At 35.6% G+C, this 16,215-nt stretch overlaps 1 protein-coding gene across 3 annotated transcripts in view; it reads left to right on the forward strand.

Annotated features, from left to right (window-relative positions):
- The window catches only part of gse1b (Gse1 coiled-coil protein b), a 245,807-nt gene that overhangs the window by 196,512 nt on the left and 33,080 nt on the right, over positions 1 to 16,215 (forward strand). For all 3 annotated transcript variants that reach the window (XM_082182838.1, XM_082182839.1, XM_082182840.1), the window contains one exon: positions 3,439 to 3,636. In XM_082182838.1, the coding sequence (XP_082038964.1) occupies positions 3,439 to 3,636 (198 nt within the window). The remainder of the gene's footprint in view (positions 1 to 3,438; positions 3,637 to 16,215) is intronic.

Here is a 16,215-nt window from a genome sequence, read left to right on the forward strand (position 1 = left end):
AAGTGACCAGGTGTAAACAGGCCCTCAGTGACTACAGATTGTCATAGAATGTGATTATCGGACAATACCAATCTGTGGCCGATGTAGCCTATCGGAGCATCCCTCTGCTGGGGAACAGCATATGTCTGTCATATCAGCAGAAAACTGGCAAACCATAAATGTTTATTTATTTAAGTGTGTATAAAGTGTGTTGAAAGCTCAAAACAAGAAGTAACGAGAATAAAAACGAAGGATGAGGGACTGTCAGCATTAAAGTCACCATGAAAATGGAAGTTGCAATAGTCGTTTTCTTCCCTTTTGCGACATATATCTGAGTGTAACAGCCTCTCAAACAAGAAAGAAAGGTTGACAGGACTCGATTTTGTCCATCGGGAATTGATTGGATCATTGTCATTTGCTATTGCTGCAAAGTTACAGGTAGAAGAGAGGATATGTTGTTGCTGAAGGGAGGGTACTTTTTTTTTTATTAAAGATTAAGAGAGCACATGATTAAAAAAATAAAATAAAAGATTTGCATGGATAAATCATTTATAACAAATACTGCAATATTCTATAAAAAGAAAAGTAAACAGAATTCAGTCATACAAATGGAATTTACAGTTTAACTGGGTAAGTCAGCAGCTTCATCTCCAGAGCTCACTTCACAAGCATTTCACCATTTTATTTGATAAAATCTTGTCATATCATTTTGCATGCAAAACTCTTCAGAGCAAGGGCTCAGCAATAATAACTGCCCTAATGCAACTGTCACTAGTCATTGTTTTATGCCTTCATTTAATTTATATCATGAATCAAAAATTAAATCGGACAACACAGAATTTTGTAAAAAAAAACATGACGTCTCATATGGCCTTATTGTAAAAAATAAAAAAATAAAAATTAAATTGTTAAAGTTTTTTTTCTTCTTGTTTTCCCAGCTGATTAGGTGTGTGGGTGTGGGTGTGGGTGTGCGCGTGTGTGTGCGTCGGAGAATGAGCCATGTTGTTAAGTTGAGATGAGTCTCTCCTTCACATTCTGTCTTTATCTCTCTGTGAGAAAGCTGTGAGCATCGACAGGAGGAAAGAGAACTGAGTCATTGTGGCCTGGGTGATGACTTCTATTCCTCTGTTTAACCCTTCACTTCCTGTTTTAATGTTTGCAGGTTTAAAGTAAATAATTTTTTACAATTTAAATGAATCCATTATATTCCTGCATCTCTGGGCTTATCGTAGCTGATCATGAAGGTCTAATCACACAAATCACCAGTGAAAATTATGGTTAGGTCAACCGACCTGAATAAAAGTGTATCATGCTCTAGTTCTAGGTAGCTACTAGCTACAGTGTGTGTGTGTGTGTGTGTGTGTATGTATAGAATATATTTCTACCATGGCATTGTTGATTCTGAGCATTGCTTGATTCTGGTTTGTTGACACACTTTTAAAAGGATATTGATTGTATGTGCACAGCTATGAATTAGTTTCTGCAAGTAGGTAGGTAATGCAGCTTGGACTATTTCCAAACAAGATTCTTATTCAGTTGCACAAGGTGCTTTCTATACGTTAGAGCTTCCTAGGGACAACTTAGTGATAACTATGATATTTTATGGATTAGTGATTTTTTTTTACTTCTTCCTATATGACACAAATTTTCAAAACCAGTGTGAAGAGGTCCAAGCATTTAATTTTTTTTTTGATGAAAAGGCTTGCTGCGATTAAAAAGTCTTGCTCATTATGAACTGTCCGTTAGTGCTTGTTCTCGTCTGCTTTGCAGTTTATGTAGGAGGTGGAGCACAGATGTGCCTTTTGAGAGAACGAGACGCAGGGGGAAGGAGATTGTTGCAATAGAAGAGCACGTCTGAACATGCCACCACCTCTGGATCAGGATTTTCAGACAGAGACAGACAGACAGAGAGAGAGAGAGAGAGAGAGACATGGGGCTACCTCTGTCTCTCTTTCTCTTTTATCTCAGAAGGGCAGAGGAATTATGGGTGGAGAGGAAGGTCATGTGACATAGCAGCAGCTGCTACACTGAACATTTGACTTGACGAAAAGGGATTGTGTGTATTGCTTTGTTAGATAAGCTCCGAACAGTCTTTGAAGAGCGACAGTTTGTGAACTGTACAAAGAAGTAAACTTGAGACAGACTGGCTATGTGGTTGTGTGTGTGTGTGTGTGATGTTAATGTAAAGGTGTTGTGATTGTTCTCAGCGCTCGTGTGTTTGTGACTCCCTCCCATTATGCATCAGTGAGCTGGAATGTGAACACAGTAGTGCTTTACATCTGCGTTGTGTGTGATGGATCAGTGTTTCAGTGCTGCTGCTGCTGCTGTTTTTCATTATTAATTGCTCTGAGCGGTTCGTGTAAAGTGCAGTGGGTGAACAGGTCTTCAGAGAGCTCTTCTGTCTGTCTGTCTGTCTGTCTGTCTGTCTGTCTGTCTGTCTGTCTGTCTGTCTGTCTGTCTGTCTGTCTGTGTGTCTCTCGTTTTACTGTAATGGCGGTGGATTTGTGATCGGCTCTAAGAACCAGCCCATGTTTCCACTGCCATGAAAGCAAAACAGTGACGCTGACTGTGTTACTACTTTTGTTCATTTTATTTTTTGTTTTACTCTAATTTTATAATATCTACAGCTGATGCTGGCATTTCTTTGATTTCTTGTGTGTGTGTGTGTGTGTGTGTGTGTGTGTGTGTGTGTGTGTGTGTGTGTGTGTGTGTGTGTGTGTGTGTGGGGGGGGGAGCACTGAAAACACAACATCAAGTATGCTTTAGCTTATGTTGTAGATAGAAGAACTGCTCATTCTCTCTGAACGTTTGCAGAAGATTTGAGTAAATTGCAGCCTTTTGCATTCATTGTGCAGTCTTACTTTTGATTCATTTTAAGCGAAATATTTCAGATTTAATTTTACAGTTAATTCCTGTAAATACATCTGATCGCAGTCAGGCGACCCGATACCAGCCTAATTATTCAGGGCTTTCATGATGCCTGGCCAGAACAGGGCCTGCTTGGGCACAGGCACGTCAGTGAGAAAGGTCTGTTTGCCACATGCTCTGTGCCACATGCTCGATCTGATAATAATAAACTAGAGATAAGTAACCTTAATTTTTCCAGGCCCATTGTTCTTCTATTCTTAGTCTGGATCTTTTTTTAATTTTTTTTATTCTGTGATTCTTTGTTTAATCAGTGTAAATGAGGTATAGCATTTTTAATCTGTTGGTGTTTTTGCATTTTGCTACAGACTCTGAGAATGTGTGTGAATCCTCACAGACAAACCGCCTGTGACCTTGGGCATAACCTTTGACCTCTTCTCCTTCACCTCTGACCTGCAGCTGTTGAGGACAGACAGTGTTTTTTTTTTGTGTCAGGCTGTTAACGTCCTCCATGAGTCAACCTGTCAGTGTGAGCTCCATGCATTTCCTGTTTATTGCTCCTAATATCTCACTCCACTTCTCTATCTCTCTCAGGCATGAGCCATGAGCCAAAGTCACCATCGTTAGGCATGATTTCCACTGCGACCCGCACCACGGCGACCGTCAGTCCCCTCACCCCGTCTCCCCTCAACGGTTCTATTGTGCCCAATGGCAGTCCTGCATCTCAATCCGCCCACTCGGGATTCGCCGCTGCCCTCCGCAAGCTGGCTAAGCAGGCCGAGGAACCCCGAGGTAAGCCGCGACCCCCTGACTTTTGATCCTTGACCTATGTGTCAGTGCTCTAAGGACTCAGATGCTCTCTGGGTACCGTCTCTTTATTGCTATGATAATTACCCTTTAGTGGAATTCAAACTGGAATAAATCAAGTTTGCTTCTCCTACAAGTCCTGGTCATGGGTTTTTCCTGGGTCAAAAATGGTCTTCACTGGTGGCGGACGAACACGGCCATCCACTCACACAGTGCTCTTCCCTAGAGGTGTGCGATATATATTGTCTACGATAATATTGTAATTGTTGTTTTAATGATGTCCCTCACTTTGCAAAACCAAACAAAAACACGCCTAGATAGTGCATACACTGCGTGATGTAGCCATTTCGGTTTAGGTTAGACTACTGCGCGTGTGCATTTAGAGTGCATGCTCTTACTGTGCGATATACTCTATTAAAATGCAGTAAAAATGCCCCTGCATGAGTATTTGTCTTTTATCCTATATTTATTTTATATGGTATAGTTAAGCAATCACGCAAAGAGTGTCATTCTTTTTCCAAACATTAGCACAATTGCAAATGCAATATTTATTTTATACAACAGTTTAATAAAACAAATTAGGTACTTACATTTTAGACACTATTGCCTGTTTTGCTCTATTTTGCTGGCGAAAATAGTTCCAAACAAAGCCATAGCAGGTGCTTTGTTACTGAATGAATCAGTCCATTTGAATGAATCGGTTGAATTAATGACTCAATGATTTGCTCATTAACGGTGACTTGCCACCACCTACTGATGGTTTTTAGTTTCATGTATCTTTTCAATTTTAAAATAATTTCAGATATCATCAATGTTTTATTTTTAAAACATCAAAACATTATTCATGCATTTGTAACTGCAGGTTAAAACTCACCTTTGATCACCAATATGACATATTTAAACTTTTTTTTTCTTGAAAAAAAATCTTCATGCCTTAAAATAGCTTGAATGTAGCGCTACACCCTTACCTCATTTAGTACACGCGGTTCTATGAATATGCACATTAGCCCCGCCTCCACTAACTCACACCAGCTCAGAGATCCACTCATTGACGATCACACGTTTCTTCGCAGTGGCCGCTTTTAGGACAGCGGTAGGCTTTTCTTTGTTAGCATTTTTAAGACGGTCTTTTTGAGCTCACCATCTTCTAACTACGCTCTGACACCGTATTTATTGGCTGCTTAATGACAGTTGTTTGATGACTCATATTGATGTTTGATGACTCGTATTTACATGTATTTGGCTCTCCCTATTGTCTGTATTGTACCTTGGAACCTATTTCATGGTTTGCGTTCTCGATCCACCAGGCACTGTTTTGTGCAAATGAGTGGCCGGATCGCATTAAGGGTTTTCTGTTTAAGGCATTTTTAATGTTATTGTTGTCACCCCTATAAGAACATTTATTATTTCCTTTAGCTGCGACACTTCAGATGTGCACTTTTCGCCATGATGGTTTTGAATTGCTTGAAATATGTTTGGAATTTGGAATCACTTCGAAAAGGAAACTTCAGTTAAGGACAACGTGTAGCGCTAATCTGTCATATAGGCTACATAAAATTATAATGAACAGAGTTACACCTTAATGACTAGCACAGTTCGCTTGTGCATTCGCAGCCTTTTGTTTTGTGCAATTGTAAGTTGTAATATAATATTACTTTTATTTTGTGCATATATATTATATCTAATAGTTAACCCCTTAGCTGTCACCCCCCTTTTTGAAAATGTACATTAAAATGCACTATTCAAGCTTAAATGGTTGTAATTCAAGAATGCTTTGGAGTATAGACCTAAGTTTTAAAGGGGAAAAATAGCAGATTATTGCTGAAGTGAAAGCACTTCAAAAAATTAAAGTATGAAAAAGTTATGGAAGTTTAAATTTACATTAAATCAAATATAATTTATTTAATATTTTTATTTTATATAAAATATATATTTTACAAAATATGTCTTACAAAAAAATTACTATAAAATGAAAGCCATATATCTAACCAAGTTGTGTTCCAAATTTGAAGTTGATATCACAAAAATTGAAGTTCCCATGAGATTTTGTTTAGGCGTATTACCAAAAATAGCCACCGGGTGTCACTGAATTCCATTGAATTTAACTGTATGCATTCTAACATAACAAATGAATAATTTTCTGTCCAAATATCACTTCTGTCACAAAATATGGAACCTTGAGACTCAGACCTTTCTGACAATATGTGTTTTGTCAAGATTAGAAATAAATAAAAAATAATTTAGAGTACCGTTTCTATGGTAACACAATGTCCAATTTCAAAACAGTTTTCACAGGATGAATTCTGAGATCGTAAGCTTTCAAATGATACCTAATTTATGATAACTACTAAAATATGTAATGTAATAAAAAAAGGCGATAAAAAAATATAATATAATATTTTAGAGGACAATATATATGTCATAATTTTTAGAAGATAATATTATTTTATATTTTTTTATTGACAAATACTAGATTAAATGTTTTATTATGAACTTTTAGCATGAAAACCAAAGTTTAAATTATTAAAAGTGTGTGCGTCGACTTTTTGTGACAAACGCCAGAACTCCTGTTATGATGTCGATTTTTTGAGGTGCACTCTTGTCATAAATTCATCTATTACTGTTCCTGCATAAATTGTAACAAAAAACAGTGCTGAAATATCTATTAAGGAGTCTTAGACCTTTCCAACAATATATAGTTTGTCATGATTAAATTAGGATTTAATTGTAATATAGTGACGTAAACCTAGGCGTCCCGTATACGGGACGGTGACAGTTAAGGGGTTTTAAGTTAATTAACATGATAGTAAAGCACCTACTGGTGATCATCTTTAACTTCAACACATGCAGCTCAAACAGCAATGCATGACATTAATAATTAATGATCAGGAATGTCATATGCATAATATTATAATGAGAAACTATTGTAATAAAACATTGTGAATTCTTTGGGTTTAGTTGCCGTACAGCGTATAATCATGGGAAGAGCGCATCCACAACACATTCTGACTACGTAACTTAGTTCAAATTCACTTGTGCATTTGCGTTATTTTGTGCAGATATAAGTTGTAATATTATGTTTATGTTTTATAAATGTTTGATAAATCTCATATAGGATGCGTTTAGTTGAGTTAATTTACCCGCTAACAAAGCGCTTCAGTTTCCCCGTATTCATTCAACTCTTCAGCATCAGCGCACACAGCTCAGTGCTGGGTTTTTTTAAACAGTAGCTAATGTTAATTTTAGATGTTTCTTTTTCAAAAACATTGATGCATTGTTAATAATAAATATCACTTTTATTTTTCTCGTATTATTTTCACCAACAATATAGTGTAATTATAATAATAAAATGTTTGTCCATGCATAGCCTATTCTATTTTATTTATGGCACATGCTTTTTGATTCTTTAAATGCAAGTAATGTTGTTCAGTGACTTGTTTGCATTATTTAGACATAATTTTATTTCTTTGTAAGGCAATAGATTTTAAATGTTAGCTAGATTACCTGTCTAGTGATGTATGTTTATGCTGAAACATAGGCTAATTAAATAATGGTTTGTTTTTTAAACATCTGTTGCGTGTCTTGAGTTGACTTGCGTAATTTATGTTTAGCACTTCCGAATTTTCATTAGGGGAACATTGATGTACCTACCTGTAATTTTCATGGTGTATTGTAGGATTAAAATAAAAAAAACAGGATTAATAAACCACTGTGCTATACTGTTTATTTAACTGTTTTGTATTCAGTGTTAAACTTGCGTTTTACATAGTTGTTTATTATTATTAATGGCAGATTTTTCTTAATGAATCTTTTGCTTTATGTCTATCAAGTTAAAGGACAAAAATAAAATGACATGATCAAATTAGATTTCACAAAGAGATATAACAATAGCACACCACCCCCATCACCACTTGGATAGATGAGTTTACAGTCACAGTTCTCTCATTTGAATGGGATCACCTAAGTTTGCATTGATGTTGAATCGGTTTACTTATGGTGATCATAGGTTATAAATGCTGTCTGCTGAGACCTCCATCTTAACCTGCTGTCTTTGAGAATATTTGTCTTAACTGTTTAGGGAAGTATCCAGTTTGGACCAGATCCTGACCTTCTGTGTTACTGTGTGCCCACAGAGAGTGGCGCTTTCTACAGATATGTTAATTACAGATATGTCGGTGTACAAACGGATGGTGTTTGTTTATGTAGCTTGAGGAAGGTACATGCTGTACATACGGTTCACATGCACACAAATGTACACACACTCTACATTCTCTACATGGTGCTCGGCTGTGTTTGCAGACAGCGTCTCAGCAGGGAAGCAGTCTTTAACACTCTGACAGAATCTGTGATATACCACATGTTTCCTGTCTTCTGGCTGTCCTCTAGTGTGAGTGTTCTCCAGCAGACCCAGGAAGAGTTCTCCAGGGAGGTAACACTTTGGGGTGGATGGCTCCAACACCCTGCTGTGAAGAATTTCTCTAGTTGTGAACACAACCACTCTGGACGTTAATGTGATGTACCCTAAGGTGTTGTGTGTAATACTCTGGATTTACTAGACCTCAGTCAAAGCCTGTCTTTTTTTTTTTTTTTCTCTTTGGATATTGCCAAATCTCTGTGCACTCTCTTTCTTGTTCTGTGCGTTATTTGGATTTTGACTGTTTGTGGCTTCTACAGCTGGTCTTTAGATTTGACGAAACGAGTGAGATTTATGACAGTTTTATTTGAAACACTCAGACTTGACTAAATAAGATATCATAAAAAAAACCACCTTTGCTCTCATAGTTATATCCAGTGACACATCACATGAAAAACTAACTCTGGTTGGTCGCTTTAAGTGTTGACAAGAGTGAGTGGTTGTTGGTCAGAATAAGCTGCAGTGTTGAGATGTTATTCTGATACTCAGCCCTCAGCTAGCTGTGTTCTGTCACCTGTGTTAACTCTGCCCTCTGTTTTTCTTTCTCATTATGTCTGTCTCTGTGGCCCGTGTGTGGGTGGTGTTTAAAAACAGATAGATGATGCACACTATGATTAGGTCACTCGCACTGTTAAAAACAGCTCTATAAACGCCTCTGCCTAGTGTCTGTCCTATTTGTCTCCAGTCCAGACAGCTGTAGGCCGCAGGAGCTTACAGACTAGATGGGTGATCTGAATGATGGCAGTGTAGGCTGATGTCCAATTTCCCCAAACTTTCATTTATTTCATCTATTTATTTTAGAGGCAAGAGCATGTGTACATGAACATGCAGTTTACGCAATAAAATGTTCAGTTAAAAGGCACATTATACTTTCGAGGACAAAAAGAATGAATAAATAAGTGTGAATGAATGTGAAATAAAAATGTATACTGCACAAACTAAATGGTAAACAAATACCTAAATAAATTAGTGATGGGCCGAAACTGAAATTAAAGTTTACATTTAGATGAAAACCAAAGCTGAAAATTAAATTTATTTAATAATCAATTAATCAAATTTATTGAACAACCAATAAAATAAAAACTGAGTTGTATACAAACATTTTACATTTTATAAAAATTTTATTTCAATTTATTTAATAATTTACTTGTGTTTTTATTAAATTATTAATAATCATTTATTGCATTTATTGTTTTAAATTCTTTTTACAGTGTACATTTATGTCTGTATTTATGCATTTATGTATGTATGTATTCATTTATTAATTTTTCAGTTATTTGTATCTGTATTTCAGTATGATAATAAGCGGGTGGTCTGTTTAATTTAGTGGTCGACTGATAATGATTTTTTTGATGGCTGATATCGATATCTGACTTTGAGAGCAGGGTGGCTGATGGCCGATATATGTAAATCTCAGACTAATTTAAAGATAAACAGTAAAATAAACAGACATAAACTTTCTATAATCCTATTTGTATTTTTCTCAAATAGAGAAATTAAATTAAATAAAAAAAAGGACAAATATATATATAAAAAGGAAGTATGGCATCTCCAGTGACAGCTGAACTCTCCTGTCCTCATTCAGATCGCACGACCGTTACGCACAGTGTACACACGTTTTTATGCAGTCTACAGATGCACATTTTAGAAGATTTCATATATATACAGTACCAGTCAAAAGTTTGGAAACATTACTATTTTTAATGTTTTTGAAAGAAGTCTCTTATGCTCATCAAGCCTGCAGTTAAAAAAAAAACAAAAAAACAGTAATATTATGAAATATTATTACAATTTAAAATAATGGTTCTCTTTTTTAATATATTTTAAAATGTAATTTATTTTTGTGATGCAAAGCTGAATTTTCATCAGCAAGTACTGATCCTTCAGAAATCATTCTAATATGATGATTTGATACTCAGTTATTATCAATGATGGAAACAGTTGTGCTGTTTAATATATTTTTTTGGAATACTTTTTTCAGGATTCATTGATGAGTAAAACGTTAACAGCATTTATTCATTAAAACAGCATTTATTCAAAATAAAAACATTTCTAACAATATAAATCGTTACAGTCACCTTTTATCAATTTAACGCATCCTTGTTGAATTAAAGTACTAATTTCTTTTAAAAAAAATAGTTATTGTTCCCAAACTTTTGAACGGTAGGGGAGAGCCGGGACGATTGAAACGCGGGACGGATGAAACACTGAGATTTCCTTGAAAACCACTCACGTCATGTACGTCAAATTTCGTCAGCACGTACAGCACGCAATGCCTAACATACCCGCGAAAACATTTCTTCTTTACGTCGTGTCGTTTTGGAGTTAAAGCCGCAAAGCTGTTTTTGAGTGCGGTGAGTGAATTCTTTCGTGCGGTACTTTGTTTTGACTGACAAGTTGGATTTATTGTTTCATGTGCCATTGTAATGATAATACGGCAGGTGTATTAGTACTGCAACACACCCTTAAGTGTGCAATATCAGAGTTTTTTAGTTTAAGAGCAAAAGAGGTTTAAATGACAGGAGGCGCTGTCGGGACGGTTGAAACAGTGTTTCAACCGTCCCGCCCGCGCATCCTGCCCGTTAAACCTGGTCATAGCCTATACTGTTCATAGATTCATATACTGTTTCTAGACTTGTGTTTCTTTTAATGCAAATTAATTTTCAATTACGCAACACATGCTATCTCTGTAATAATCATCAATTGTCCAATCTTAAATATTCAATAAATTTCATTTATCGTCGTCTGGTTGACCTCGTTTTCTTCATAATAACAGGCTATTCAACTAGCAAACACTCAATATGACTCAAGGAAGAAATGTAAGAAAATTAATTGTAAACGGAATTGTCTGTCTTCGTCAAAATAGCCCATTAGAAAGATTACAAAATGCGCATAGGCTTATCGCCTATTGTTTATTGGGCGACAGAACAAAAATGGTTAATATGAACCTTTAAATGAAAATAAATGACAAAATATGTTTGTAAAAATATGTACATAAGTTACTTGTCAGGTATTGTTCACAAAAATAAGCATTAGATGAATAGTTGCCATTTAAACTGTTATGTTTCATCCGTCCCACCCCTGTGTTTCAACCGTCCCGCACAGGCGGGACGATTGAAACAAAGCACAACTCCCGTTCAAAGTCATATTTTACTTAAATCATTCTATATTTGTACCGAATAACACATGATACTAAGAGAACACATATGTGAGTTGTTAATCACAAAAAATTTAAAAATCTATCTGTAACCTTATCTTAGAAAACGACATTTATCTGAAAAGTGTTTCAACTGTCCCGGCTCTCCCCTAGTGTATATTGTTTTCTATTGTTTCTATTCTAAATACATACTGTTCTTTTTAACTTTTTATTCATCAAATAATCCTGAAAAAAGTATCTCAGGTTATAAAAAAAATATTAAGCAGCACAACTGTTTCCAACATTGATCATAAATCATCATATTAGAATGATTTCTGAAGGATCATAACATAAGACACCAAAGACTGGAGTACTTGCTGATGAAAATTCAGCTTTGCATCACAAAAATAAATTACATTTTAAAGTATATTAAAAAAGAGAACCATTATTTTAAATTGTAATAATATTTCATAATATTACTGTTTTTTTTTTTGTTTTTTGTTTTTTTAACTGCAGGCTTGATGAGCATAAGAGACTTCTTTCAAAAACATTAAAAATAGTAACGTTTCCAAACTTTTGACTGGTACTGTAGATATAAATGTGTATTTGCTGTAGGGCTGGGCAATATACAAAAAAAAAATCAAATAAAAAGACAATTCTTATTTTTTGTTTCCCAGAATGTCGCAGTGACTGCAAACTAGCATTCAGATCTGCCTCCATTCAGTTAGCAATGCCCAAATTCCTACGAACCAATCAATTCCAGAGGTTGACATCAAGTCCCGCCCTATATTTTTTCCTCATTCCAGAAGCCGTTTCACTAGGATATATGTTCAGTTTCATGCTGACTTTAAAATCACATTACATTCTAACATTGAAAAACATTGTTAGAACGTCGAACATCAATGCGTAGTTGATGTTCGACGCACATGCGCGGAATAGGATGTTTTTAACACGCATGTATTAATCTCGTATTTAATGTAATTTAAACTGTAATGCCGAGTTAAAGATAGAATAAATAGATACAAATTGTTGTTTCATTAGACACCACTAGCTATAGAGTATTTAAAATGTATTTTAGCAACGAGGGCATAGTGTTTTGAATAACCTATAAACCTATGTATTATTATTATTATTATTATTATTATTATTATTTGTTTAATTTATTTAATTTGGTCCTTAATGAATACAAATAGACTGAAAATATCTATAACTATTGTCTTTATTTTTCCCACTCATAGTCTGTCTTATATAGTCATCTTTGGTATTTGTTTAATATTTCTGTAATGTAGCATCTATTTGTTCATGAATTAATCAAATATAATATTTTTCTCTCTCACTCACTGTGCTATAGCCTACATGACAGATTAAGAGTTATACTAAAAATACTTTTTTTTATACCATAAGAGATTTAATATATGAAGATGACAAGAAGAAAAAGAAGAAAAAATATCTTATGACTGTCTGGCTTTCTATTTGTTAAAACATCCCAATGTCCAACAAATTCACCAACTGTTGGGGACAATGTCAGGTAATAATATTAATACAATGAAAACAATTATATTTTTTATGCAAATGAAATCCCTTGATAGATCAACGTTCTAATGATTAAAGAAATTTGTATATTTTCATATAGCGTTGAATGCTCTACAAATAATTATTATAAGTTGATAACAAGTGATATAGCTTATTAATTAGCCTACATTACTTTGCATGAAAATAGCGCTATCCCATCATCAAGAGAGAGCTCAATCTCTATCTAGTGCTGACCTTTTCCTTTTAAATATTTTGAAGTTGAGTGTATTATGATCTCCGATTTTGTTTTGAGTGTTTTAGACAATTATGAAAAGCAACTATAATGAATAAACATTTATTTGACTTGACTGAGGGGTGCCGCGTTATTAGTCATGTGAAACCGTCTTTTCTTTAATTTTTATTTTTATTGATGAGAATGTTTATCTTAGCTATTAGAAAAATATAAAAATCGATATACACAAAATGGAATGGCATTACTTGTTACAAATTACATGATGGATAAAAACAGACAAAAAGAGAGAAGTTTTTAAACTCAACTAACTCTGTAAGAGTGATGGATATCCTAATAGTTATAGTGCATCTTCTGAATATCTATCATGTTACAGTGCTTCGTGTAAATTTATGGATTACAATACTATAATGGATGATAATAGCACTAATTTGGGCAGTGTCGTTGGAGATGAAATAGGCTACAAAATGCATATCCAGTATTGCAAATCTTTGAAGCTGCCAGTAGGGAGAAAAACATGTTATGGGCTATAATGTAAAAGCTTCAATGTTTAAATTCATCCACTATAGCCATTATTATGGAATATGTCATACAGATTTTATAAAATAATATAATTTATGGATAATGTAATAGGTAATCGCGCCCGTGCGTATTTAAACTTTCATGATGTAATCGAAACCTACTACAGCGCATATCAATGACGTCATCGCGCTATACACTGTTATATAGGCTGCAGGGAGGACTTCTTGGACACATTGGCCATCTAGAAAAGCTTATCGGCTGATGCTGATAATTAGAAAATCGGTCAACCACTACTCAGAATTTGATTACAAATGAAAGATAACCATTTATTTCTGAGATGATAATTGGATGCAACCTGATGTCAAATGTTTATGGTTGCATACTAGAAACTATTGGGGGGGAAATAGCAGAATGCAGTACTCTAGTAGTACACAGCCGATCTGTCTCTCTCACAGCAGGTGTCTGTGTGTGATTAATTAGCTGCTCCTTGTGGACTTGGATATTAAAGGGCTCATCCTTTATCCAGAGGAGACAGAGACACGGAAGTATAGGGGAGGAGTGAGTCTCTAGTTGTGGTTGTGGTAATTCATTCAATCCTGTCTGAACAACATTTGCTTTTTGTCCCCGTACCAAAAGTGTCCCTAGAAATGAAGCGTCATGTATATTATTCATTTATATTTATATCATTGTATATTATTTTATATATATAAAATAGAATATTTCATGGAATATTATGACAAAATATAAAAATGACTGTTTGTTTGTTCTGTTTATTTTTATGCTTCATTATAGTATTGTCTCATTTCAAAACTCTACTGGAATCAATTGAGAGTTGGGTCTCTTGTGCACTGTTTGTGTGACGTGTGTGAAGTTGCTGCCTTTTGTAGAGTGCTTAGAATCAGGCTTCTATCTCATTGAGATGAGAACCGTCGTGATATCTGCTGTTTCATGGAATGAACCATGTGAGCGCACCACAAAACAATCACGTTTGTGTGTGTGTGTGGGGTAGCATATGGACTAAGGCGTGTTGAGTTCTGCTCTCACACCAGGTGTGAAATGGGCTGTTTAATTAACTGCTGATGCTGTTCTAATGCAGCCTGAAATGTATGTGTGTGTGTGTGGTCAGTGTGAGGCAGAGGTGGGTTAATAGACGAACCCTCAGAGAGAAGAGATGCACATTAATCACACCGACACACTCTCTCTCTTTGCAGTGTGAAATCTGTTCATTTCAGTGGCATTCCGAGCGTGACAGGAAGTGTTGGAAGCTCTCGGCCATACATGGGCACGGCTTCCTTTGAGAGCAGCTTGCACAGACGCATTGCACTGAATACATTTGAATATCATTAGCATCTCATAAAGCACACCAGTTTGACTCAGATGGTGTGTGTTTCAATAAGAGGCCCATCTGCCTGCGTGTGTGTGTGTGTTTCAGTTGAAAGAAAAGGAACCAATAAAACCTACTTGAGAGAGACCTAATGTCTGTCTCTCACACACATACACACACATTCTTGTGATGATATTTGGTGCAGTAATTTAGCACTAATGCTGTAAAGACATATCAAATATGAATGTGTGTATGACAGATCCACACTCACAAGAGCTGGAGAATGAGGAGGAGGATGATGTTTGATGGATGAGCGCGTGCCGGATTGAATAAAAGAGAAGAAATCTGTAAGGGGGTGATGGTGGGGTGGGATGGATCTCGCTGCACATGTGCCTGCAGTCCTGCTGAATTATTCACACTGTCCTGTCACTGTGTCACCATGGGAGAAACAAATGAGAAGACAGTGAGAAACGGCAGCAGATGAGCAGCTGATCAGTGATGACCACAGGCGTTACTGAACTCCTGAACTGCTTATATAGGTATCATAGACATCACACTCCTGACATGAAGGCTGCCTCATTCCATGCCTCATTTTGGCAAAATTCCAAGGAGAATGGCAGAATGGTGGATAAAGGCAAATACCATAATACACTGCACTAAGCGCTGTGAAAAAAAATAAATCCAAGATGGCAGATGAAGCCAGCGATAAATTGATTATAAATGTACAATTACGCATTCAATGCTGAAATATATTGATTAAAAAAAAAGTTTCAAACTGCTTATAGATTGTCACGCCATTCCGGAATACCAGTCCTACAGTAGTATCGCAATGCTAAAGCTTTAAAATGGTAGTAGTATTGTTACCGTAAGTAATGTTGTATTTGCGGCAGTAACACTATTTAAAACTTTACTTTGAACACTATGTCTGCAAAAAACATTACAGGAGAGTCTTTTTGAGCTCTGTTGCTTTCCTGCTGTGCTCTGTGTTGTAAATGCTGTGTGGATTTCGTGCCTTATTTAGTATTAAGTGTTTTCTGACCCTTCAGTTCAAACACACGTCTGATTCCAGTTCATTTGATGAGATGTTGCATGTCACTTTAGATTCAGCTTCTGTGCCACTTCTGCAGTGCTAAGATTGATATTGTTTACACTTTATATTTTATTGGTAATAGCCAGTTGTTCATTCTCATTAATAAAGAGGGGCAAAATTCAGAGGAAAATGTGGTCTGTTTTCATTTACATCTGTATTTATAAAAAATGTGGTTCATTTTGTAGATTTGAATTATGAATTAACACAATACTGCACGGTATTGTGATACTTTAGATGATATAGTATCGTAACGTGTTTACGATACTATATATTACGGCACTCTAATACTCAGCCCTATCAAAAAGCGAGACGGTTT

The sequence above is a fragment of the Leuciscus leuciscus genome (assembly GCF_965113295.1).
Source record: "Leuciscus leuciscus genome assembly, chromosome: 10".
Taxonomy (NCBI): domain Eukaryota; kingdom Metazoa; phylum Chordata; class Actinopteri; order Cypriniformes; family Leuciscidae; genus Leuciscus; species Leuciscus leuciscus.